The sequence below is a fragment of the Dermochelys coriacea genome, chromosome 6 (assembly GCF_009764565.3).
Source record: "Dermochelys coriacea isolate rDerCor1 chromosome 6, rDerCor1.pri.v4, whole genome shotgun sequence".
Lineage (NCBI taxonomy): Eukaryota > Metazoa > Chordata > Testudines > Dermochelyidae > Dermochelys > Dermochelys coriacea.
Genome location: NC_050073.1, coordinates 15,445,322 through 15,469,870, shown reverse-complemented (window position 1 = coordinate 15,469,870; position 24,549 = coordinate 15,445,322). Strand labels below are relative to the sequence as shown.

Here is a 24,549-nt window from a genome sequence, read left to right as displayed (position 1 = left end):
ATTGAAATAAACAGTTGTTAGATGTTGTTTTGCTTATTTATAGCATAGGCTCACAGCCTGGAGGTCACAAACAGGTTTCAAGGGATTGCAGTCATCTTCCTTTTCTTTTTATCTAGATGGTAGGCAGGTCCAGAAATCTGTTTCCGTTCTAACACAGGGTCACAGTTTGGAAAGGATTGAGAACCAGTGCTGTACAGTTTTTCTCATGGGGACAGCCTGAAGAGATGCACATGGTGTATGAGGGTTACAATGGGACAGAAGTTGCAAAAAGTTATGCTACCACAGTTCAGTGGAGTGCACACTGTACAGTACCTATCTACACAACAATGTTTAAGTCTTAAAGCTTCATTCCCTAATCAGGCTAGTACTAGAGTTGGTAGAAATGATTTAAACAATTTTAAGAAAAATTCAGATTTTTACAAAAAACATTTCATTTAAAGAAAATGTTCTTGAAACTCCAAAATGAAAAATAAATAAACGAATACCCTTATCTTTCCCTCTTCCATTCCTCTTCCTTTTACAGTGGTAACACAGAATGGAAAAAATAAGCCATGAAGGGGAAAGTGTGTGGGGTGGGGAAATTTGCAAACTTAAAAAATTTTCTTTTCAAAAGTTTTAATGCATTTTAATTATAAAATAAAAATTAGTTCCTTTTTGAAATCTGCAGCATGAAACTTATTCTGCTTTCTCCCCCCCCCCGCCATCAAAAACCCCTCTACAATTATCAAACAGCTCTAATTATAACGCAGGTTGGTCCTTGTTGGCACCAGGGAGCTACTACCCCTGAATGGATCTTTAATGGCTCCCAGCTCCCAGACTACTGACATACCAGTGAAAAAGGTCCACAGTAATTAACTTGCATACACTGCAGTTAATTTGAGAAGGAATTACATGAGCGATAAAGGGTTACATTAAGCGCACAACTCCTATGTTAGACATTAATGAACTATACAGTAAGAGCTATACATTCCTCTTAGTGAGCCTCTCTTTCACAAACATACACAAACAGGCCCTGTGCTAGCCTCACATGGTTTCTGCTTGGCAAACAGAGAAGGTGGTTACCAAATCCTATGGACGATGACTTCTCTCCAGGTCTGGTCTCCTCAGCCCTCTGGTTTGTCTCGGATTCCCTCAAGGCAAGGCCTTGGTTGTCTGGAAACTCCTCTGGCTCACAGTCCTACTTGAATCCAAGGAGCAGAGTTTTGGCTACTCTGTCTAGCAGCATCTTCAAGCATCAATTAAAGAATTCCCCCAAGAGCAATTTAATTTGCTTGATTTTTATAGTCTCTTTCCTCAAAGGAGTCACGTGTCTTAAAAGCATGCCCAGTGGGCGAGTGGCTACTAATTTTTACCTAATTAATACTTTAGGAGGAGACAGCAGAGTGGTGTCAACTGAACATTACTCCACATTCACTCTCTTATCAATCATTCACGTGAGCCCCTTGCATGATGTCCTTCAACAGGGTTGAGATGCCCCCATCAGCCCATGCTCCACTCAGGATGTTCTACTCATGTTTGCTTTCAAGTGCACATATTTGCTGACTCAAAGATCAGTATTGATTGTACAAACAGCATGGAACCAGTCAGTTTCACCTCTGCCATCTGCCCCATGCTAAGAGAAGGATTTTGCTCCCAGAATCCTCTTTTGCAGTTCAGTCACATCAAGCCATGTTCTCACCATTCATTCAGTATGGCCACACCATGACCAACAGTCCCTCTTCTACAGGTAAAGTTAAACGGCGCTCTGACATTGTCAGGTGAATGCTAACTACTGTGTTATACAGTCCTGAGGAAACTGCTGTGTAAATGGGCTGACAAATCTGAGCAGCTGCTGGTATATGATTTTTTTTAAAATAAACCACAAACTTGGATGCAGAAGAGTTTTATGAGTGGTTTAATGTTAACAGTGTTATGGAAGTGACCTGTTATTTCATTGTATGTGTAACACTGAACCATGCGGAGGACCCCTTGCAGGGGTAGGAAGGAATGAGCCAAGAGGACTGGAGAAACATCAGTTTTACTAGAGCAGCACTTTTACAGAAGTTGTTGGCTTTTAAAGAAAAATAAGAAGCAAGCAAAAGGAAGAAGAAAATGTCAGAAAGAAAAATCAATGCAGGCATAAAAGGCCTCCAGGGAAGGCTCCAAGCAAAAAGTCAGGACCAATTGCTGTAACCACCTGCAGGAGAGCCTAGATGCTGGTAAGAGACAGCGATCCCCCAACTCCGTGGACAGCCGTCCTTGTGCGATGTGCACTGATGCCTGCGGGATATCCGTGGGGGGGCACTGTTGCCCATGGGGTACCCATGCACCGATGGTCACAGGAGGCCCATGCGGGGTGCATGGCTGTCCGCGCATCAGTGCCCGTCTGATGGCCGCGTGGGCTGCTCCTGCAGTGGGGCCCCACGACCCCCCACGCGGGGTGCACGGTTGCGCGTGGGGCGGCTAAGCAGCGGGGCCTAGCGGAGACAATGGGGCTGGCCCCCTCCCTGCGAGGGGGGCGGGCTGGAAGGGGCGCGGCGGTCCCTGAGCGGGCGCCCGGCTCCTCCTCGGGCTCGGCGGAGGGAGGATCCCAGCCCCCTCCCTCGGCGGCGGCGGCCGGGCACAGAGCAGCCAGCGAGCGAGCGCGCGGGGGAGGAGGAGGATCCTGGCTCTGGCGAGCGCCTCCCTCCCGCTCCCAGCCGAGCGCAGCGCCCGGAGCATGGAGCCTGCCTGAGACGCTCCGCGGGCTCCGGCAGCGGCTGCTGCGGCGCACAACATGGAGACGGCGGCGGCGGCGGCCCCGCTGCGGCTGCTCCTGCTGGCCGCCGCGCTGCTTCAGTGCCACTTGGGCTCGCTGCGGGGTGAGTCGGGGGCGCTCCCGGCGCCGGGCCGCTGCCTTTTGTTGTTGACTGAGAAACTTCCCAGCTCCCCGGGGCTGCCGCGGCCGCTGGGGGCACGGGGCCGGGGGGCTGGAGACGTGGGAGCTGCGGGGCGCCTGGGAGCGGGGATCCGGCGCGGCGGGGGGCGTGCAGCAGGCTGGAGGCGCAGGGCGCGTGGGACAGGGGGAGGAAGGGGTGTGGGAACGGGGATCTTGGGGAGGGGGTGCTGGGGGGCTGGAGCGGGGGGCAGGGGAGGAAGGGGTGTGGGAACGGGGATCTTGGGGAGGGGGTGCTGGGGGGCTGGAGCGGGGGGCAGGGGGAGGAAGGGGTGTGGGAACGGGGATCTTGGGGAGGGGGTGCTGGGGGGCTGGAGCGGGGGGCAGGGGAGGAAGGGGTGTGGGAACGGGGATCTTGGGGAGGGGGTGCTGGGGGGCTGGAGCGGGGGGCAGGGGGAGGAAGGGGTGTGGGAACGGGGATCTTGGGGAGGGGGTGCTGGGGGGCTGGAGCGGGGGGCAGGGGGAGGAAGGGGTGTGGGAACGGGGATCTTGGGGAGGGGGTGCTGGGGGGCTGGAGCGGGGGGCAGGGGGAGGAAGGGGTGTGGGAACGGGGATCTTGGGGAGGGGGTGCTGGGGGGCTGGAGCGGGGGGCAGGGGAGGAAGGGGTGTGGGAACGGGGATCTTGGGGAGGGGGTGCTGGGGGGCTGGAGCGGGGGGCAGGGGAGGAAGGGGTGTGGGAACGGGGATCTTGGGGAGGGGGTGCTGGGGGGCTGGAGCGGGGGGCAGGGGAGGAAGGGGTGTGGGAACGGGGATCTTGGGGAGGGGGTGCTGGGGGGCTGGAGCGGGGGGCAGGGTGCGTGGCAAGTTGCTGTGTTTTGTGAGGAGTTTGTTTCCCTTCCCAGAAGGAGATAGGGACGGGGAGGGAATCCGAGGGTCCCACGCACGCGGGGGGGAGGAGAGGCGCATGTGGAGGGCGATCCTTCCTTTGGAGCGGGGCACGAGGAGTGTGTGTCCCCTTTTGGGGGGAGGACCCTGTGGGGGTCTCCTTTCCTTGCTGGCTAGTGAGTAACCTGGCCGTAGCTCCCTCTGAAAAGCTGCCCCCCTCCCCCCGCGGGGATCAACTAAGAGGTGGCTTCAGTAAACATGTGTATTTTAAGTAGCAGGACAAAAGTTTGTTCTTTTCCCCAATGCTTTGCGGCCTCAGCCAGTGATTTCTCTGGGGTTTGGAGGAGCTGGTGTCGGGTGTCAATCACAGGCGGAATCAAACTTTTGGCAGCGTTGGAGTGGGGGTGGGGGGAAAGGAGAGAAGCTTTCCCCCGCCTCCCTCCCCCCCCGCATTTTAAAGTTGAAAAGGAAAAACTTGCTTGACTTGTGAAATGTAACACTTAAAAAACCAGCCTGTTCTGAGCAGATCTAAGGAGAGTAAACCCCGAAGAAACATCCAGCCTTAACTGGAGCCCGCGTTTGTTCCTGTCCCTGAGCATGAAGACAGTCACAATTCTGTCTCAAATCATTGGGTGCTTTCACTCGGAATCTCCCCATTCCCCCACCGTGTGAGTTTTAAAATCGCAGTTCTCACTTTGCATTGATCCACTTTTGTTTTGACTCCTTATTTTCCTTCCCAAGCTTCGCTTTCCCATTTCAGCATTGGGATTTGCAGGGGGCTTTCCCAATTACATTTTATAATCTTCACTCCATTCAGTGCACGAAGACAGTTGTTTTCTCTCTTTGCAGTATTCTAAGCAGTACTTTGAAGTAACGGTATAATAATTTAAAAAATCTACCCCCCCCCAACAGCCATGATAAAGGGTCTGGGATTTGCTCATTTGTTTTCTTAATGCATGCTGCTTTAGTTCTGCCTTTGTACCATTGCAGACAGCAACTTCCAATTGCATGCAAGAGACATAAGACACAGCCGCTGCTGCTTATCTACTTGGATACTTCACCTCAGCACTTAGCAAACTGAGGTTTAATAGTTGCAATTTCCTAGGTAGCTTAGAAAATGTAGCAGTAGCCAAGATTAACAGAACATCACCTCAGGGTCTTTGTTATTAGGCCACCCACTTTTTCAAGCCATCTGTAGTAATCAGAACTGTCATTTAATACAAGAGGTCTGACCAATTTTCTCCAGAGCCATCATTTTCTAATTTTAGTCAGGACTATCTATTGCTGTACATTAAAAACTATTTGTGCCCTTGTAAACAAGAGATGTCCATTTCCTCCCAAAACATTGAATCACTTCATAAACTAGTAAATCCAGAAAGTCAGTGATGTCTAGAGGTGAATCACTCAGAATTAATTTTTAAAATGCTGCACAAAATGTAAAAAGAGAACTTACTGTGGATTGTTCACTCTTGGACGTTTCTTTGTGTTTAATGATATCCATGTTCCCAGATGCCTCTGAATTTAAATGCAGAATTTTAGAAAATCGAGTCCAATCTACAGTAGTCTTGAATGGGGAAAGATGAGGCTATAAACAAGTCTGGGGTTACCTCCTCAGATTAATTTGTTGACCGTTCATCTTTTAAATAACATATTTCAAAGAGTAAACAAAATGTAGTGTTCACTTGTGAAGTTTTCTGAAAAGAGCATTTATAAGACGTTCCTGAATCACAACTAATCACCTCTTCTTTCATTTTTGAGACCAGAAATGATTGTATATATCAAGATGTTTCTGTAGAGACTATGGAACATGCAAAAGCCTTTTGTCCAAATGCACTTCTTTTTTTTTTTTTTAATTAGCTAATGGGGCTTAGTTCTGAATCCTAATTACACTACTTCTGTTTTCAGACTAACATTTGGTGTTACTGTAGATTGAATTGAATGGGACTTCTGAAGACAGCTCACCTGTCACTTTTTTCTTTTTATAAAAGTATGAGCAAGCTTCCTCAATTATATGTTATCTTCTGTTTTACGGCTGGTATACACTATGTAAACATACTAGAAATGTCTGAAATGTGTAACATACTCCATATTATTACCTCCAAACACTATTCATATTGTCCGAATTATATTTCAGTTCCCAAGATCAAAGGATATTTTTCAAAGTTTGAAATAAACTGGTCATAAACACTTTTATAAAGAAGCTTATGTTTTAAGCTTCCATTCCTTGAGATCCCTGACTCTGTAAACAGGTCATGCGTAACTTTAAGCAGGTGAATAATCCAAGTGACTTCAGTAGAACTACCTGCTTAAATCACTTAAATGGAAATACCCATTTGCTTAAAGTTAAGCAGATGCATAACTGTTTCCAGGATTGGGGACTTAATTTTATTTTTTCCTGTAAAGTTTTAGCAAAAGTTTAAAGTATTATGATTTCAATATACGAAGACAAAATAGTTTTGCTACTAAGTAAAGTTCTTGCTTCGAACATGAAAAAGTCAAGGTTTGTTATTTTAAAGTTTAAATATAAGGATAAAGCTGCATGAAGCATGAATTGATGATTGTTGTATAGACTGTGAATGAGGGAGACAAAACAAATAATAATGAAATGTTGCAGTTGGACACTTCCTTGAAAGGAGACATTTTTCTTTGGAGGGACTCTTGCATGTTTAGCAACAGAAATTTTCAGGTGAGGAGATATTAACCTGTCTTGTATTCTTTTTGTCTGTAAATATTTTATGGTGAAGACCTTTAAAGATGTCTTACTCTTGTACTTTGTGTTGCCCTGTGGAATTTGTATGTATCATTTGATTTTTTTTAATTTATTTTTTAAAATCAGGAAGCAGTTGGAATTGTGCTTAGTTGTGATTATTTGCTTAAACTCCAGTAGCAAAGAAGTAAAAACCATGAGTTCACAAAAGTTTGTGGGTAACAACTGTATGCAATATTCTAGCATATTTTCCAAAAGTTATGAAAACATATTAGTTTTAAAGCTTTTTTTTGTTTGTTTTTTAGGGCTATGAACAGTTGCTTGTTACTAAGAGAGATGAATTTTTAGAGAGAAAGAGAGAGAGAGAGAGAGAGAGAGAGAGGAGGAGAGGTTCTTGTGACCAAAGAAGAGATTACATACATCTGAGAGCATACTTGACTGATATGTTATGGGAAACAAAGATACATTTGGAAGTATACTTAACATGGTCATTAGATAGTATGTGTATTGCCAGTTACAGCCTAAAACTAATTAAGCACAGATATTCCAGCCAAATTGTGACAGATGTTGACTTGGTAAAGGAAAATTTGGGGAGAGGCAGGTTATGTGGGAATCTTCATCTGAGTTTCAGTGCAATTTAAGTGTATATCTGTTCTACCAGTCTGCCTTCGTAGATGCTTCAGTAACCTACATGTGATACAAAAGGGCTGTTGCTAAATGCATAAGGAAGAAAATATTTAGACTTAATATAAGGTTTGTCATTCTGGTATTTTAAGAGCACTCTAATGTTTTTCTGCAGACACAGGATAATGACTTTAATTGTCCATCCTTTAAAAAGTTTAATTTAGGCATCAGTTTGAAGTATGACTTCATCTGTTAGTTCTGGGTGCTTTAAATTTACTCAACATGAATCTGTACATAGTGCATAAATCTATGAGACACATTACGCCAATACTTCAGAACAGTGGGAATGTATTAGGTCAATGTCCTAGCATGAATTTCACCACTGCAGCTTGCAGTATTGAACCACTTTCTCAGCTGCTTTAGCTCTTATCTGCGTAGACAGTTGATGCACATTCCGACCGTATTAGTTAATAAATCACAGTTTGAATTTTAAACAAACTGTAGATTTGTATTAATTGTAGAACATGAATGCCTTATATCTTCTTATCATAAAGTTCAAAGCAATTTTGTGACAAATGCAGCAAATTGGATGTTTTTTAAAAACTCTGTGCTCCTGGTTATTAGCACTTGTTGTAAACATTGTATATTAATGTTTTACAATGTTAAAGTGAAAAATACCCATCTGTGTGTATATGGCTTATAAATTAGGTATGCATCATTTTGTAGTTTTGCTTCTCATTAAAATGTAGTCAACAATGTAGACTGAGAGTAGGGTAAGCTGTCCACTCAAAGCAGAAATGAAATGAAAGAAGGTCCAGAATTTGTAATGTGTAGAAATAGTTCTAATGAGAACAATATTTTATTTTTTTCCTCTTCATGTTAGATTCATGTCTTATTACACAGCATCACTTGAAAATGACCTGCAACTACACAGGAGAGAATGTTGAATTGATTCTTAATTTATTTTGAGAAGTCTACTCATTGCATAGCACTTCTCATAATATAGAGCAAGAAAATTACTTCTCACAATTTCTCCTTATGTCTTTGGCCTTAGAGCTATTAAACATGCAAGATCTTTTACTTCTGCAGATGCAGAATTTCTCATGGAAGGTGTTAAGGCTGAGAAAACATAAAGCTAAAAACAGTTCAAAGAAACACAGTTGTTATTGTGCACTCTAGATCTGTGTGTGATATCATTGGGAGTTTCACCTGGAGAATGCAGGTAGAGTACAACTCCTCATTTGTACCTGAGGCCATCAAAAATGCAGTTGCATTCAACAGAAAATGGGGGTAGTATTGTGCTTAGAGAGTCAAGGTGCATGGTTGATTTTCCTTTCTGACTTGTAAGTGCTGTATTACTTTCAAGCAAAATGTGTCCAGAAACACAATTATTATTTGTTCACTTTATATATTGGCTGGGGATGTTGGTTGGCTAGAGCCACAAGGTAATTGGACATTTGGTCCTTTTGGATGTGACAGATATGTACATTTCCCTGAAAGATTCCACAGCTGGGACTTCATAACTGGAAAAACACTTCTGGACATCCCTACATCTGTTTTGTAAGACTGGGGAAAGCTAGGGATAGAGGCAAAGGATAATAAAAGTAGCTTTGGGGTGCAGGGATGGCGAGAGACAGCTTGGGTAAGTGGGAGTAGAAAAAAGAATAGTTGCAAATTGCCCTCTAGCTCCTGCTCTGTGGCTGTTGGGCCACAAAAAGCTGCTTAGGGAACTTTAAAGATGGGGTGCTTGGTGGTGGGGTTGGGGAAAAAGTTAATAAGGGTTATAACTTCTTGCTACTATTTTTCTGTTTGTGTTTTCTCCCTTTGCTAGCTGCTACATTTCATAGACATGGCCAGTGTGCACAGTCACACCAGTTTAACTAAAGATGTGATTTTAAACTGATTTAGTTAAATCCCAGTGTGCCTTTTGTGGGTTTTCTTAAATCAGTTTTAAACTTGATTGATAGCAGTTTAGCTTTCCCCCTCTAAATGTGGTGAAACTGTTATAACTAGTTTTACAGGCTCGTTGTGGAAGAACACGTATAAGCAACTACAAAATTGGTTTTAATTAAAATGAAATAGTAAGAGGGCACATTACACCAACAATTAGCCCCAACAGCGGTTCCAATATGGTAGAACCACTGTTTTATCAACTAACTGGGGATTAAGGTGTTCACAACATCAAAAAGTTCATAAAATTGTGACTTCACAAAATAACTTTGGGTACGGCGCATAAGTTGCAGTATGGTGCACTGCATTGCTTATTTCTTGTCCGTCAAACCTCTGCAAAAGGTTTTCCAATGCAATGAAATCTTCAGAAAATGAAAGGATGTGACTTTTTCTTCATCAGCATCCTTTTGTTATGTGATTTCCCCCTCCCCCATGTTTTATTGAATAACTGATTGTGATATTGGTGTTCATAAAATCAGGGTTGTACTGTAGTAGGGTTAGCGGTGTATTTGTCAGATGGTTGAATGCCCCAGAAGCATGCACCTATAATTACTAATGCGCACACTGCTGTGGCTTAATGTTATAATAGCAGTTACAGAATAATACTTGACACTTAAAATTTTCGAAGTACTGTATAAATATTAATTAATCCTAAGTACCCTTGTGAGATAAGGATATTATCTTTTTATCCTCTTACAGGTAGGGAAACTCAGGAAGAGAGCTTAAGTGACTCCTCTAAAGCTATAGAGGCTGTCTCTGGGTATATCTACATGGGAGCTGGAAAGGTGTAAATTCCGGCTTGAGAAGTCATAATTGCACTAGCTCTCATCTTTTAGGTAGCTCACTAAAAATAGAAGTGTAGCTGCAGCGGTGGGAAGGACTACCTGCCCCAAGTAAGTACCCAGGGTCTTGGACAGGATTGTACTTGGGGCAGCTAGTCCTTCCTACAGCTTGCGCTGTTGTGGCAGCTATACTTTTGCTTTATTGTGCTAGCTTTTTGAGTGCTTGTGCAGGAACCAGGAATGTCTCATCAAGCTGGAATTTACACTTCCAGCTCCTGTGTAGACATACCCCGTATTAAGAGCCAGAGTTAGAATTTGGGAGTGCCTTCTCTCCTGCTCCGGTTACTAGACCATGCAGCTTTGCTAGATTAGTCAGCTGTTATATGAAAATACTGTGTGAAAAGAGTATTGTTGCAAACCTATCTTGAAAACTCAAAATAGTATTTATTTTGGGGTGGGAGTGGCTAGTATTTTAAATTATAAGTTGCATATCTGTTGTGAAAACCTGAAGATTAAAATAACATTTTACTTTGTGCAATAACAGAAAGTAGGGAAAGTATTCTGATAAAATGGGATTAACTTTCAGATCTACCCAGAGGGAAATACCGTAGGCACTGTCATACAAAAAGTATTTTCCTACTAATTTTGGGGCTCCATTTCAGTGGAAGTTTTGCCTTGGTAAGGAGTGCAGAATTGGGCTGTTTGGTGGTGTTTTAGAGCTTCACAGCATTTCATGTTGATGATTCCATGTTTTTCTTTTTTTCCTCCTATAAAGTTATTCATAGATATAAACTGATTTAAATTACACAATATTATTGCAGTTAAAATAAATGGATATTAATTTGAATACATCACTTATCTGCACTTTTGAAAGTACTTGATTGACATGATAGTAATGGTGTTACAGCAATGCTAAGGGGATTTTTGAATCTCGGCCTACAAAAGCAGAGAGAGATTTGGAGTTAAAGGATGGGTGTAATTGAAGACAGAACTTTGGCCCATGGTTTCCTTTTCTCCTGATTATAACTTGTTACATTTAGGATTTGAAAAAGTCTGAGGCAGTGTAATGTTGTGTCCAATAGACATTTACATACCTATGGACAGTGGGGAAATGCTGAGGACAGAATGGAAGCACTGACTGCCCTTCTTGGCTTTTGTGGGTTGGTCAGGCAGTTAACATTAGTATAACACAATTTTTTACGTATCCATTTCCTTTTCTTCTGTGTCAATACTAGTTTAAACCAAAGCAAAAGAAACGGGGGTAGGGTGGGAAGACAAATCTCCATGGAAATGTACAGTGGATTATAATCTATAATCAACGGATTATTGACCTGGTTTCCGATCTTATATGGAATATCATGTCAACAAATGTTCTTGTATGTTAAACAATACTATCTAGAATCTGTTTTGTGTACTAATGTCATCTAGCAATAATTCTGTATGCTTTTGAAAACTCAGTATTTTGTTTGGTTTTAAAATACAGAAATGTATTTACCTGCAAATTTTTTTTTTAAATAAAAGATATTGGAGTTTTATATGAACACACTGGCACTTCTCTAAATTAAAAGTGACCAAATCAATCTGAAAACATGTCTTTTTAAGAGAAAAAGAACATGTTTGGTCACCTCAAGTAACACATCCTAGTGAGAATTAGACTGTTCTGAATTAGCTGCCACATGTTACACTCCCCATCTTCCATTTTGCTGATCATTCTTGAATAAAGATCTAGGCTTTGTCTGACTGTGAGTCATAAAATACATCTTGGGTTAACCCAACCCTGTGAGCGATAGTGTTCTGAAGTAGCTGACACATGCCACTTTCTGACCTAAAGCTTTATATCAGCACAAAATGCTGCCACCCTCGCCCCACTTCCATTTTGCAAATGCTCCTGGAATAAAGAACTGGGTTTCATGTGGTGTAAATGACAAAATACTTCTGAGGTCACCCACGTGATGTGCCCCTGCAAATGTTAGCCCTCTCTGAAGTAGCTGACATGCATCGCTCCCTGGCTCTAAGTTTTGTTTCTTTGCAGTATGCACACTCGCACTTTCCATTTTGCAGACCCCCCAGTAAGGAATCGGCTGTCAATGACAAAATACTTTCTGGGTCTTTTCAAATGATACACCTACACAATCATTTGACCATTCTGAAGATTCCTGTGTATGCCACTCCTTGATCCAGAGCTTCATTTCTATGCACAGTACTGGCCTGTCATGCAGTGCCTCTCCATCACCTCCTTTTTTTTTTTTTTCCAGTAAGGAGCTAGAGTTTCAATCGACATTTGAGCCTTTGGGTCACCCCTCGTGCCTGTCCACACAGAAGTTGGACTGTTCCAAAGAGACTTGGACATAGCACTTCTTACCTAAATCTTTGTTTCTGTGCCAGGACTGTGTCATTCCACTCCCCTTTCCATTTTGAAAATGATGCTTGAATAAGCAACGTCATTTAACCTGACGTGTAAATGATGTCTCTGGTTACTTCACCTGAAACATCCGTGAGACCATTAAACTGTTCAAAGCTTCAAACTCTGCAAATGGTGCATAGTGTTGGCCATAGTGAAGCCTCAGTTCATGGAGAGGCTTGTTCTGGGGTCTTCTGGCTGATCCAGTGGTTGTGCAGATGTCATTGGAGGAAAAGTATTTTGCCATTTATAGCAGTCATTTCCTTATTCAAGAACTATGTCCATTGTGGAAAGTGCTGGTGGTATATGTGGTGGCATTTTGTGCAGGTATAAAGCTTTGGCTCAGGGAGTGACGTGTGCCAGCTATATAGCAGTCTGATGATCATAGGGATGTGTCATTTGGGGTTACCTCAGGCATTTTGTCTCTTATGTATCCGCACATCTCAGCTCTTAATTCAAATTAAGAGAAGAGGCAGCTGCAACATATGGGATTGGAGGCTTGTTTGCATCTCAGAAAAGCATATTCTTAAAACCATGAATATATATTTTTATAAAATTCTATCTTAACTTATTTGGGTTAAATTAAAAAAGAAAATTAATTTGGCCTTTGAATAAGAAACTGAGAATATGGAACCAACTTCAGCCTTGTACTTTTAGACACAGTTGTTAACTCATGATAAGAGTGGAAGGTTATAACCCGAATACAGCTGACCTGTAATTCTGATACAGGGGACTGCATGCATAGCATACTTAATATTTTTCTTAGCTGCTATAGGTTAATACAAAATCAGAATGTTGTTTTGCCTAACTTTTGTAGCTGCTGAATTGGAAAACGCTGATCTTTTATTTGCTAGAAGGTAAAATTTTTGTCCATTGTATTATAAACCATTCAGTATCATATGTATATTCAGTCACAATAATATTTGTAAAATGGATATTTAAAGTAGCTTCTGAAGTGTCAATTTAAGGAATATTTTTAGTTATTTCAAATAAGGTGTAATATACCTCTCAACTGCACCTCATTTCAAGGCATGCCACTAATTTTAGGCCCAAAGTTACCTATGTTCTACACAAAATTCATGTCCCTTCATTTTAATTGTTGAAAATGATCTACTCAGAAATCATGATACTGAGGTTAGAGAGACAGAAATCTGCACTACAGGAATTAATGCCCCAGCATTTTAACATTCCAGCAGGAATAATAATTGTTCCTCGTTTTGTGGTTTTGTCACACATTGCATCCCTCATTTGGGCATTGGCTGCCTGAGGCATAATGTATTAAACAGAGTGGGAAATGGATTAGTTTTGGAAATCTGTATTGATAACTTATCTGAACATCTTGTGTGAATGTGCAGGGATGGCCGATTAAACTGCAATTTTGGCATTCTTGTTCCCAAATGAGAGTGAAGATGCTAAAAATGCCCCTGAGTAGAATTTTCATTTCTGAGGTCTGTATAGCTGTAGATGATATAAAGCCTTGTACATTGTATTCATATGACTAGTTGGGTAAAAGAGCTCTCTAGCTATGGTGAAGTTTTGGGTGTCTGGGTTTTAACAGCTACTTTTTACAGTCTGGATTTAGTTAAGAATATTGCTTACCCAGGTCCAAAACTTAACTTGCAGGTGTTCAAGTGACAGAATGTGTACTTTCAGAAATAGTTAAATCAACAGCTGGACATACTTAGCTGAGCTACATGTAGTGAGTTTTAGGTAGGGTTGGGAAAATAAAAGAAAAACTAGTGAAACCTTAATACATTGTACTTTAATAATTTGCAAGTCTCCCTCCTTTCCCCCTTCCAAAATTCACTGAGCCTGGATTTTCATTTCATCCAGTCTAAAAATTTTAGATCAGTTGCTCCCTCTGGGAGTCAGAAAACCCCACTACACTAGGTGGCAGCTCCTGCTTTGGAATCTGCTAACAGAAGGAGAGCCTTCTCTGTCTGACTTTTTGAAAGCTGTATTTCCAACTGAAAAATGTAGTAGGTCTGGCCATTGTTTTAGCTGGATGTGAAGAATGAAAACCCCTACTCCCCCAAAAAGGTGTGGGTTTTTAAATTGATTGCATTTGACTGTATTGTCTTTCTGTGTTTGGTTTCTATGAACATTTTAGCAAATGATATTACTGGCAGAAATGTGAAAAAACAGCAAGATTTAAGTAAACACAGGAGAATACTTGCAGCAGGCAAATTTTTGAATTTGTGATTTGTAAGTATTATGCTCATCCGGTCAGGGAACAGAAATGTGCTATATGTTGCATGCAAAACTAACCCATACCACTTGAATTGTACATACAGAATTCTTGCTGCTGGTAAGCTCATAAACAATCTGTAACCCCTGACTTGTTTGTAGAACTTATTTGACAATTTCTACGAACAATTAATACATTCAGGAAAATTGCTGTTAGTTCATGGGCAACTTGTGGCCAAAAAGACTAAATATGTTGAATGTTTTCATTCTGAAATATTTTTCCAGCTCTAATAATTTCCATTGATCATTATTACTAAATTAACCTTTGCAACTGTAAAATGAAACATACAAGTGGGAAATTTTGCAAAGGGCAGAGAGATGGGCACCTAACTGCAATTTGTGCCTTTCCTCCTCCCAACACATTGTTTAAAAAACAAACTTCAAATTGTTCCCTATTTTAAGAACTGTAGAGCAGGAGTAACACTGTGTGACCCCAGGAATAACACAGCCTATTTAGTCCCCCAAGTTATTCCGGTTCCTGATCGTGCAGTCCCTACATACAGCAATTTTTCATTAGTTTCAATGGCAGGTGCATGTGTGTAAATGCTGCAGAGCTAATCCAGAATGTATTTGATAGATTTAGGTAAGGATTGTGCCATAGCTTTGCACTTGCCTGAATACGCAAACCAGGTAGGATCAATGTCATCTGGGTACATGAAGGAATTTTTCCTTCTCTAGCAAATTATAGTAGCTTGAGGGTATCTTGACTTTTTTTAACAGGTTCTTTTGTCATCTATTTAGTAACACCTTGTGATTTAGAAGTCAACTTTGGTAGCGAATTAAATCAGAAAAAAGCACTCTTCTTCTGGAATAAATTACCATATGGGAAACTATTCCGGAATAATTTATTCTAGTCATTTCCCATGTAAACCATCTCTAAAGCTAACAAGCTTACTGTAGGCATTTGTGCACTGTATAATAAATTTATTTTCAAGAGTTTGGTCTATTCTGCTGTTCATGGTGGGTTATAAATTGGTTCACTATTACTAGTTTTTCAGACCAGTGCATCTGCTGAGATCAGCAAAGGAGTTCTTGGTGCAAACACCTACCTGCACGCTCTTGAAGATGAGGATCAGATGTTTTTGGTGAAATGTGCCTGCTTCTGACCTTTGACAATGTGCAAATGCCCAAAGTAACTGACCTTCAGAGTACGTGACAAGATGTGTCTCTTAGGCCAAGCGGCTGTTTGACTGTGGGCCATTGCTTGCCTTTAGCACATAAATACTGTGGTCGTTGGGTCAGTAGTTATTACCTTAAGTAGATGAAGGGGATGTTCTATGCTGCCTGTCGTGGTTGGTTTAAATTATTTTGCTTGGTTTTGAATTGGAGCCCAGATGCTGCAGAGATAGGTGCATTAAAAGCAATGAACTAACATATGTGAGTTTAAATGATGGTTTAACCACTGTTTACATTTTAGGCAATCTGCTTGTACAACCATACTCCAGCTATTTGTTTATGTATGTGACAAATTGAGAAAGGGCTTGAAATAGCATCTTGCCCTCTAATGAATACCAGCATGGTATTTGATTTTGGGTCACTTCTGCTGACTGTGCGATTATTGCTCCTTGGGTAAGCCATCGTATCTGCAGAACCTCATTGATTCAGTAAAGCCTTATAACAATTGGGAGACCATGAACTACTACTAATGAAAAGCCTGTGCATGTTTACTTGAGTCTTAGGCAGCAAAGGGCACATGTGGAGGCTGATAAGCTAAAAATATGATCTGCCGGCTGCTGTGTTCTGGATTACAACTGTATATACCCAAAGCTTTGTCCCCATTTTGCAGAGTTGCTCCTTTATTGGGAGGTACGAGTAGAATGCTGAATTTTACAAGACTCCTCCCACGTGGTGCAGGAAGCAGAATTTTGTAATTTTAAATGCACGGCTTGCACACAAGAATATAGCAGTCACAGGTGGGTGGAGGGAAGCATGTGCACACAGCTATGATTGCAGAGTGGAACTTAGCATTAGTTGTTCTTGTAAGGGCTGAACCCATTGTTTATCCTAAGAAATGATCTTCACATTTTTTTTTAAACCTTTGATCAGCAGGACACTGGGAACAGGTCCCTGTGAGTGTTCAGATAGGTCACATTTTCTTACCACATTTGACAATGTCTCTTTCAATACAAGGTTTAATTATTGAGGACTCTGGGTTTAGTCTCAATCACTGTGGCTCTTTTAGAGGGTCAAAATGGGTGGCAAAAGTGGTTACCTTTGTTTAGTGCACCTTTTCCCTTTTTCTCTGAGTAATCAGAGGGAGGTGAGATTGAAAAATCTGCTAGTTCTTTACCATATTTGTTCTCAACGGTGTCTTATGTAAGTGGCCAAACCCAGGTGCTTTTTCCTTACCTTATTTGGAAAGCATGTTTAAAGCAGAGAGTATAGGCTTATTCAAAGCCCCCTCAGAAATAGTACCAGTTGCTAATGGGTTCTTTTAGCTGGAGAGCCCCGAACCATTTAAAGATACAGTGTAGACTGTTGTAAATATAAATCTGTTACTATTTCCTTCCCTCCCAGGTTCAGTTACTGTGAATATTGTGATGGAAATACATTCAGAAATTATTATTTTTTTGACCTGTAACCTCCTTTTTGCCTTCTGGAGTGAAGTTACTGAGTTCTGTGATGTACCTTTACCATTAGTGATGCTTTTAAAGTGTTATTCCCAGTATCTGAAACTACAGAAACAGTCCTCCAGAGAAATTTTGAAAATTCTTATGAAAAGAATGAGTCTCTTGGTCTCAAAATGAGACTACTCTGAAATTTTTCTGTTACTAAAACAGAACACATCTCTTTACTGAAAGAAGAAAAGGAGTACTTGTGGCACGTTAGAGACTAACACATTTATTTGAGCATAAGCTTTCGTGAGCTACAGCTCACTTGAGCAAAGAGAAAGCATTTGAACTGCAAACAAAATTAAAAAACAAAATAAAACAGCTGTAACTCCAGATTATCAGTAGTTTACAGTTGGATTTTAATAAATTAGAATCGATTTTCTTCTCCAAAGGCTGACTTTGTTGTTTAAATTAAAACCAAACAATGGCTTTTGGTTCATCAGCCAGTTCGACACTCTTGTTAATGATTAAACCGGCAGCTGATCATTTTAGGCAATTACGTTATTGTTACACTTATTGCAGTGTTGTTCAGCAGGTTCACTAGTGCAAGGGTATGCCTGTGCCCCAGTAAAACACCTGTGGCTGGCCTGTGTCAGCTGACTCAGGCTGCAGAGCTAAAAATTGCAGAGTATTAGTTATGGCTCAGGCTGGAGTTCAACCTCTGAGACCCTCCCCACTCATGGGCTGCGGCTGGATTCCGAGCGTGAACGTCTACACAGTAATTTTATAGTGGCGCAGCCTGAGCCCCGCAAGCGGGAGTGGGCCGACATGGGCCTGCCATGAGTGTTTTGTTGCAGTGTAGACATACCCTGAGAGTCTTGAAATCTGCTGGGCAATTTTTTGGGGCTAACATATTATTTACCAATAAATGCTGTTTCAGTGGACCAAAAATATTAGTGAATTCAACACACATTTGCCAAATAGTTTCTGACCACTTCCTCCTCTTCCACCCCCCTCCCCCCCCAAAAAAAGTTGGGCTAGATGGACAAGGAATTATAGGTGTCATTCACAAAACAGCTGGTGGCAGTAACATCCTTAAACCCAATTGCTCACTCACCTGGGAAGGGGGAGATCTAGGTTCAAGTGCCAGGTTCAAATCCTCACTCTGGAGCAGGGTCTCCCCCTTCCCAGGTGAATGCCCTGACCACTAAGCTATTGGGTATTTGGGGATGAATCTCTCTTGGTGAGGATGTTCCGTGCTATATAAATAATCATTGGAGCAAGGACTGAACTTGCGTTTTCCACATCCCAGCTAAGCTCCCTAACCACCAAGCCACAGTCTAATTCTCGCACTGTCTCATGCCCGATGACTTTTCAAGTATTTTATACAGAGTGGAAGAGCTTCACAAGAGAGACTGCGAGATAGCCACCTCAGAATACTCAGTCGCCTGATGGTTAGGGTGCTCACTTGGGAGAGGGAAAGCCTGCGTTCAAGTCGTTGATCCAGAATGAAGATTCAGACCTGGGACTCCCACATTCTAGATGAGTCTTAGCCACTGGGCTATAAGATATAAAGCAGGGGGAATCAATTATTTTTTTTGTCAAGATATAGTCAAGGTCCAGACCCCAGAAAAAATAATAAAAGAAAACCCAATAATGATAATAAATAAATAAAAAGATTTTGAGGTCCGTTTGAAAGCATCTGGTGGTCCGAATTTGGCCTGTGGTCTGCCTATTGACTCCACTGATATAAAGGGATCACTGCCATCTCCTCTGATTTTGCGGAATTTAGCCCTTCATTTTCTTTGCTTTTATTAAGCAAAGGCTGATATCAAACAAAATGTTTCATTTCTGGACTTGAAATGAATTTTTTGTCAAGTTTTTCAATTTGCTGAAAACTCTGAAAAAATTCGTTTTCAATTTGATAAGGACCAATTTTTTTTTTCTGCACTGTCAGTGACCCGTAAAATCAATTATTCTTCCAGCTCTAATTATATTCCCTCTGAGGTGGGCCTGAGGATGGGAACACCCTCTGAAGAAGGAAGAATGTGAATGAGTTTCTAAGAAAGAAAGTTGCTTAGCAATACCTATTATCTATTTCAGCTTGTGGAGATATTTAAATATAGAGGTTGTTAAATAAAATACTTCCAAACTCCGTAAGTTCTGACATTCTTGTGAACTCCAGACCACTGCTGTGGGTTTAACAATAATAGTCTTAATTGCCCAACCCTCTCTGAACCGACAGAAATGTTGGTTTGCCACATAGTATAAATATGTCCATATTTATATGCACTTTCCTCCAAAGCAGGCAACAAATATGCCCTAGAACTTACAAACGCCAACAAGGGAAGCAGGTTGCATGGGTCCTAATCGCACACAGTTGTTATAACGTAGTGTCTACTCCATATCCATTTTGTTTAATCTTAAATGCTTAAATCCTTGTAAACTGCATTAGCGTAAAGAGAATTCAAATTGTGGTGTTGCTGTATCCTGCATTGTGCTGTCTGTATTGTACTGAAATATTCTGGGGTAGTAACTATGGGACTGTTGCCATTGAAACCACCGCTGAACATAAGAACAGCCATACTGGGTCAGACCGAAGGTCCATCTAGCCCAGTATCCTGTCTTCCGACAGTGGCCAATGCCAGGTGCCCCAGAGGGAATGAACAGAACAGGTAATCATCAAGTGATTCATCCCCTGTCGCCCATTCCCTGCTTATGGCAAACAGACCATCCCTGCCCATCCTGGCTAATAGCCATCGTTATTCTCCATGAACTTATCTAGTTCTTTTTTGAACCTTGCTATAGTCTTGGCCTTCTCAGTATCCTCTGGCAAGGAGTTCCATAGGTTAATTGTGCATTGTGTGAAAAAGTTTGGTACAGGAGAAAATTTGGTACAGAAGCTGGTTTAAATGATAGGTTACAGACGACAATTAGTAGTCCTGCAATTTCACATTTGAATTCCTTTAGAACTCTTGGGTGAATACCATCTGGTCCTGGTCACTTATTACTGTTTAGTTTATCGGTTTGTTCCCAAACCTCTTCTAATGATACCTCAATTGGGGACAGTTCCTCAGATTTGTCACCTAAAAAGAATGGCTCAGGTCTGGGAATCTCCCTCACATCCTCAACTGTGAAGACCGATGCAAAGAATTCATTTAGTTCCTCCGCAATGGTCTTATCATCCTTGAGTGCTCTCTTAGCATCTCAATTGTCCAGTGGCCTCACTGGTTATTTAGCAGGCTTCCTGCTTCTGATGTACTTAAAAATTTTATTTTTGCTATTACTTTTTGAGTCTTTGGCTAGCTGTATTTCAAATTCTTCTTTTTTGGCCTTCCTAATTATATTTTTACACTTCATTTGCCAGAGTTTTGCTTTTTTGATTTTAAAAAAAAATCATTGCTTTTTTCCACCCTGCTTGGTCAGATTTTGCTCACACGTGTAGCTTTTCAACACATTGCTTGGCAACAACCTGCATCAGTAAAGAGAGAAGTAGCTTTATGATATGGGGTAAAGATTAATTTAAATCCGACTTCTCTCTTTCTAATAAAACTTATACTGTAGGGTTGAGTCTGCACTTCATGGATGCTTACAGACAGCCCCCCAACCTGAAGCAAATACTCACCAGCAACCACATACCACACAACAGAACCACTAAGCCTGGAACCTATCCTTGCAACAAAGCCTGTTGCCAACTGTGTTCACATATCTATTCAGGGGACACCATCAGAGGGCCTAATCACATCAGCCACACTATCAGAGGCTCGTTCACCTGCACATCTACCAATGTGATATATGCCATCATGTGCCAGCAATGCCCCTCTGCCATGTACATTGGCCAAACTGGACAGTCTCTACGTAAAAGAATAAATGGACACAAATCAGACATCAAGAATTATAACATTCAAAAACCAGTCGGAGAACATTTCAATCTCTCTGGTCACTCAATTAAAGACCTAAAAGTGGTAAATTCTTCAACAAAAAAACTTCAAAAACAGATTCCAATGAGAAACTGCTGAATTGGAATTAATTTGCAAACTGGATACAATTAACTTAGGCTTGAATAGAGGCTGGGAGTGGATGGTCATTACACAAAGTAAAACTATTTCCCCATGTTTATTCCCCCCGCTCCGCTCCCCACTGTTCCTCAGACGTTCTTGTCAACTGCTGGAAATGGCCCACCTTGATTATCACTACAAAAGGTCCCCCCCCCCCCCGCCGCTCTCCTGCTGGTAATAGCTCACCTTAAGTGATCACTCTGGTTACAGTGTGTATGGTAACACCCATTGTTTCATGTTCTCTATGTATGTACATCTCCCCACTGTATTTTCCACTGAATGCATCCGATGAAGTGAGCTGTAGCTCATGAAAGCTTATGCTCAAATAAATTTGTTAGTCTCTAAGGTGCCACAAGTACTCCTTTTTCTTTTCATGGATTCTTGTAACTCATTTGATTTTGGAGAGAGGATAGCTTTATGTATCTCCATACAATTTAGACATTACCCTGCGTAGGATGAGTTTAGATGATTTAAAAACAGTGTGTTATTTTTTAAAAAGTCTTTAATAGTCGATTCTGCACCTCATCAGTGACAAGAAAAACATCTGAGAGAGGCTTCTAAGCAGCCCAGAAATGGATCATGTGTTTGTATTTATAGTGTGGTGCTCCTAGAAGGTGAAATGTATGGATTAACTAGTATACTGCCATTCATGGATGTTTTCCCTTTTATGTTATGCTGTTTTGTGGTGTTTTTGGATAATTATTGTATGAGTCAAGATTTTTATTCCACGAAAGCTTCGATTTAAGGGACCTCAAAGGAATAGCTAGTAATTAAGATGTCAAGTGTTTGCTCATCATTACCATGTTAAGTGTGTAAAAATAACATACTGAAACCTTATAAAGGGAAACAATACCATGTTGCAGGATTTAGAGAGAGGATTTAGACTCCTTCACTGCCTCCAAGTAAAACATGAAGGAAGCTGGTTGTTTTCACATGATGAGAATATTGATTAAATAAAATATGTGCAGTTGCTTTAATGCTTCATGTTCCATTTGTAAGGTGAGCAAGAGGAAGGTGATAGAAGATGATGACTTCTGGTCAATGGCTGCTCAGTGAAATGAGTTGGTGATTTGAGTCCAGTTCCTAGTGGGCAAGTGTCTAGGTCACACAACTATTTTCCCCTCATCCCTCTTTCCCAGTCACAATTAGCAGTCACAGCAGAAAAGACAAGAAAATTGAGTGGGTCTGCAAAAGGAATGACCTTCTCACTCCCAAGTGGTCTGTCCAGGACAAGGCTGAGCCATGTTGCAGATGGCAGCAGCCAGCGAGGTTGGAGATAGAGTTGCCAAGTGTCCAGTTTTCAATCAGAACGCCTGGTCGAAAAGGGTCTCTGGTGGCTCCGGTCAGCACCACTGACCACGCTGTTGAAAGTCCGGTTGGTGGCGCAGCAGGGCTGAGGCAGGCTCCCTGCTTGCCCTGGCTCTGCGCAGCTCCCCGGAAGAATCATAGAATCATAGAATATCAGGGTTGGAAGGGACCCCAGAAGGTCATCTAGTCCAACCCCCTGCTCAAAGCAGGACCAAGTCCCAGTTAAATCATCCCAGCTAGGGCTTTGTCAAGCCTGACCTTAAAAACCTCTAAGGAAGGAGATTCTACCACCTCCCTAGGTAACGCATTCCAGTGTTTCACCACCCTCTTAGTGAAAAAGTTTTTCCTAATATCCAATCTAAACCTCCCCCATTGCAACTTGAGACCATTACTCCTCGTTCTGTCATCTGCTACCATTGAGAACAGTCTAGAGCCATCCTCTTTGAAACCCCCTTTCAGGTAGTTGAAAGCAGCTATCAAATCCCCCCTCATTCTTCTCTTCTGCAGACTAAACAATCCCAGCTCCCTCAGCCTCTCCTCATAAGTCATGTGCTCTAGACCCCTAATCATTTTCGTTGCCCTTCGTTGTACTCTTTCCAATTTATCCACATCCTTCCTGTAGTGTGGGGCCCAAAACTGGACACAGTACTCCAGATGAGGCCTCACCAGTGTCGAATAGAGGGGAACGATCACGTCCCTCGATCTGCTCGCTATGCCCCTACTTATACAACCCAAAATGCCATTGGCCTTCTTGGCAACAAGGGCACACTGCTGACTCATATCCAGCTTCTCGTCCACTGTCACCCCTAGGTCCTTTTCCGCAGAACTGCTGCCGAGCCATTCGGTCCCTAGTCTGTAGCGGTGCATTGGATTCTTCCATCCTAAGTGCAGGACCCTGCATTTATCCTTATTGAACCTCATTAGATTTCTTTTGGCCCAATCCTCCAATTTGTCTAGGTCCTTCTGTATCCTATCCCTCCCCTCCAGCGTATCTACCACTCCTCCCAGTTTAGTATCATCCGCAAATTTGCTGAGAGTGCAATCCACACCATCCTCCAGATCATTTATGAAGATATTGAACAAAACGGGCCCCAGGACCGACCCCTGGGGCACTCCACTTGACACCGGCTGCCAACTAGACATGGAGCCATTGATCACTACCCGTTGAGCCCGACAATCTAGCCAGCTTTCTACCCACCTTATAGTGCATTCATCCAGCCCATACTTCCTTAACTTGCTGACAAGAATGCTGTGGGAGACCGTGTCAAAAGCTTTGCTAAAGTCAAGAAACAATACATCCACTGCTTTCCCTTCATCCACAGAACCAGTAATCTCATCATAAAAGGCGATTAGATTAGTCAGGCATGACCTTTCCTTGGTGAATCCATGCTGACTGTTCCTGATCACTTTCCTCTCCTCTAAGTGCTTCAGGATTGATTCTTTGAGGACCTGCTCCATGATTTTTCCAGGGACTGAGGTGAGGCTGACCGGCCTGTAGTTCCCAGGATCCTCCTTCTTCCCTTTTTTAAAGATGGGCACTACATTAGCCTTTTTCCAGTCATCCGGGACTTCCCCCTTTCGCCACGAGTTTTCAAAGATAATGGCCAAGGGCTCTGCAATCACAGCCGCCAATTCCTTCAGCACTCTCGGATGCAATTCGTCCGGCCCCATGGACTTGTGCACGTCCAGCTTTTCTAAATAGTCCCTAACCACCTCTATCTCTACAGCATGGCCAGCATGCTGTAGGCCAGCATGTCCGGCCCCTAGATGCAACGGGGATCAGGGAAGCTTCATGTGCTGTCCCCACCCCCAATGCTGGCTCCGCAGCTCCCATTGGCTGGTAACCGTGGCCAATGGGAGCTGTGGGGGTGGTGCCTGTGGGTGTGGGCAATGTGGACCGCGCAGAGCTGCCTGGCTGCGAGTCCACTTAGGGGCTGGACATGCCGGCTGTTTCTGGGAGCAGCATGGAGCCAGGGCAGGCATGGAGCCTGCCTTAGCCTCACTGTGCTGCCCACTGGGAGCCACCTGAGGTAAGTGCTGCCTGACCGGAGCCCGCACCCTGAACCCACTGCCCCAGGTCAGAACTCCCTCCCACACTCTAACGCCCTCCCAGACCCCCCACTCCTACCAGCACCTCAAACCCTATTCCAGGTCGGAACTCCCTCCCGCACCCAAACTCTC

At 42.5% G+C, this 24,549-nt stretch overlaps 1 protein-coding gene across 2 annotated transcripts in view; it reads left to right on the top strand.

Annotated features, from left to right (window-relative positions):
- Positions 1 to 2,603: 2,603 nt before the first annotated feature.
- The window catches only part of LRP5 (LDL receptor related protein 5), a 260,875-nt gene continuing 238,929 nt past the window's right edge, over positions 2,604 to 24,549 (top strand). For both annotated transcript variants that reach the window (XM_038407882.2, XM_038407880.2), the window contains exon 1: positions 2,604 to 2,840. In XM_038407882.2, coding sequence (XP_038263810.1) covers positions 2,756 to 2,840 — 85 coding nt within the window. In that variant the 5' untranslated portion in view covers positions 2,604 to 2,755. The remainder of the gene's footprint in view (positions 2,841 to 24,549) is intronic.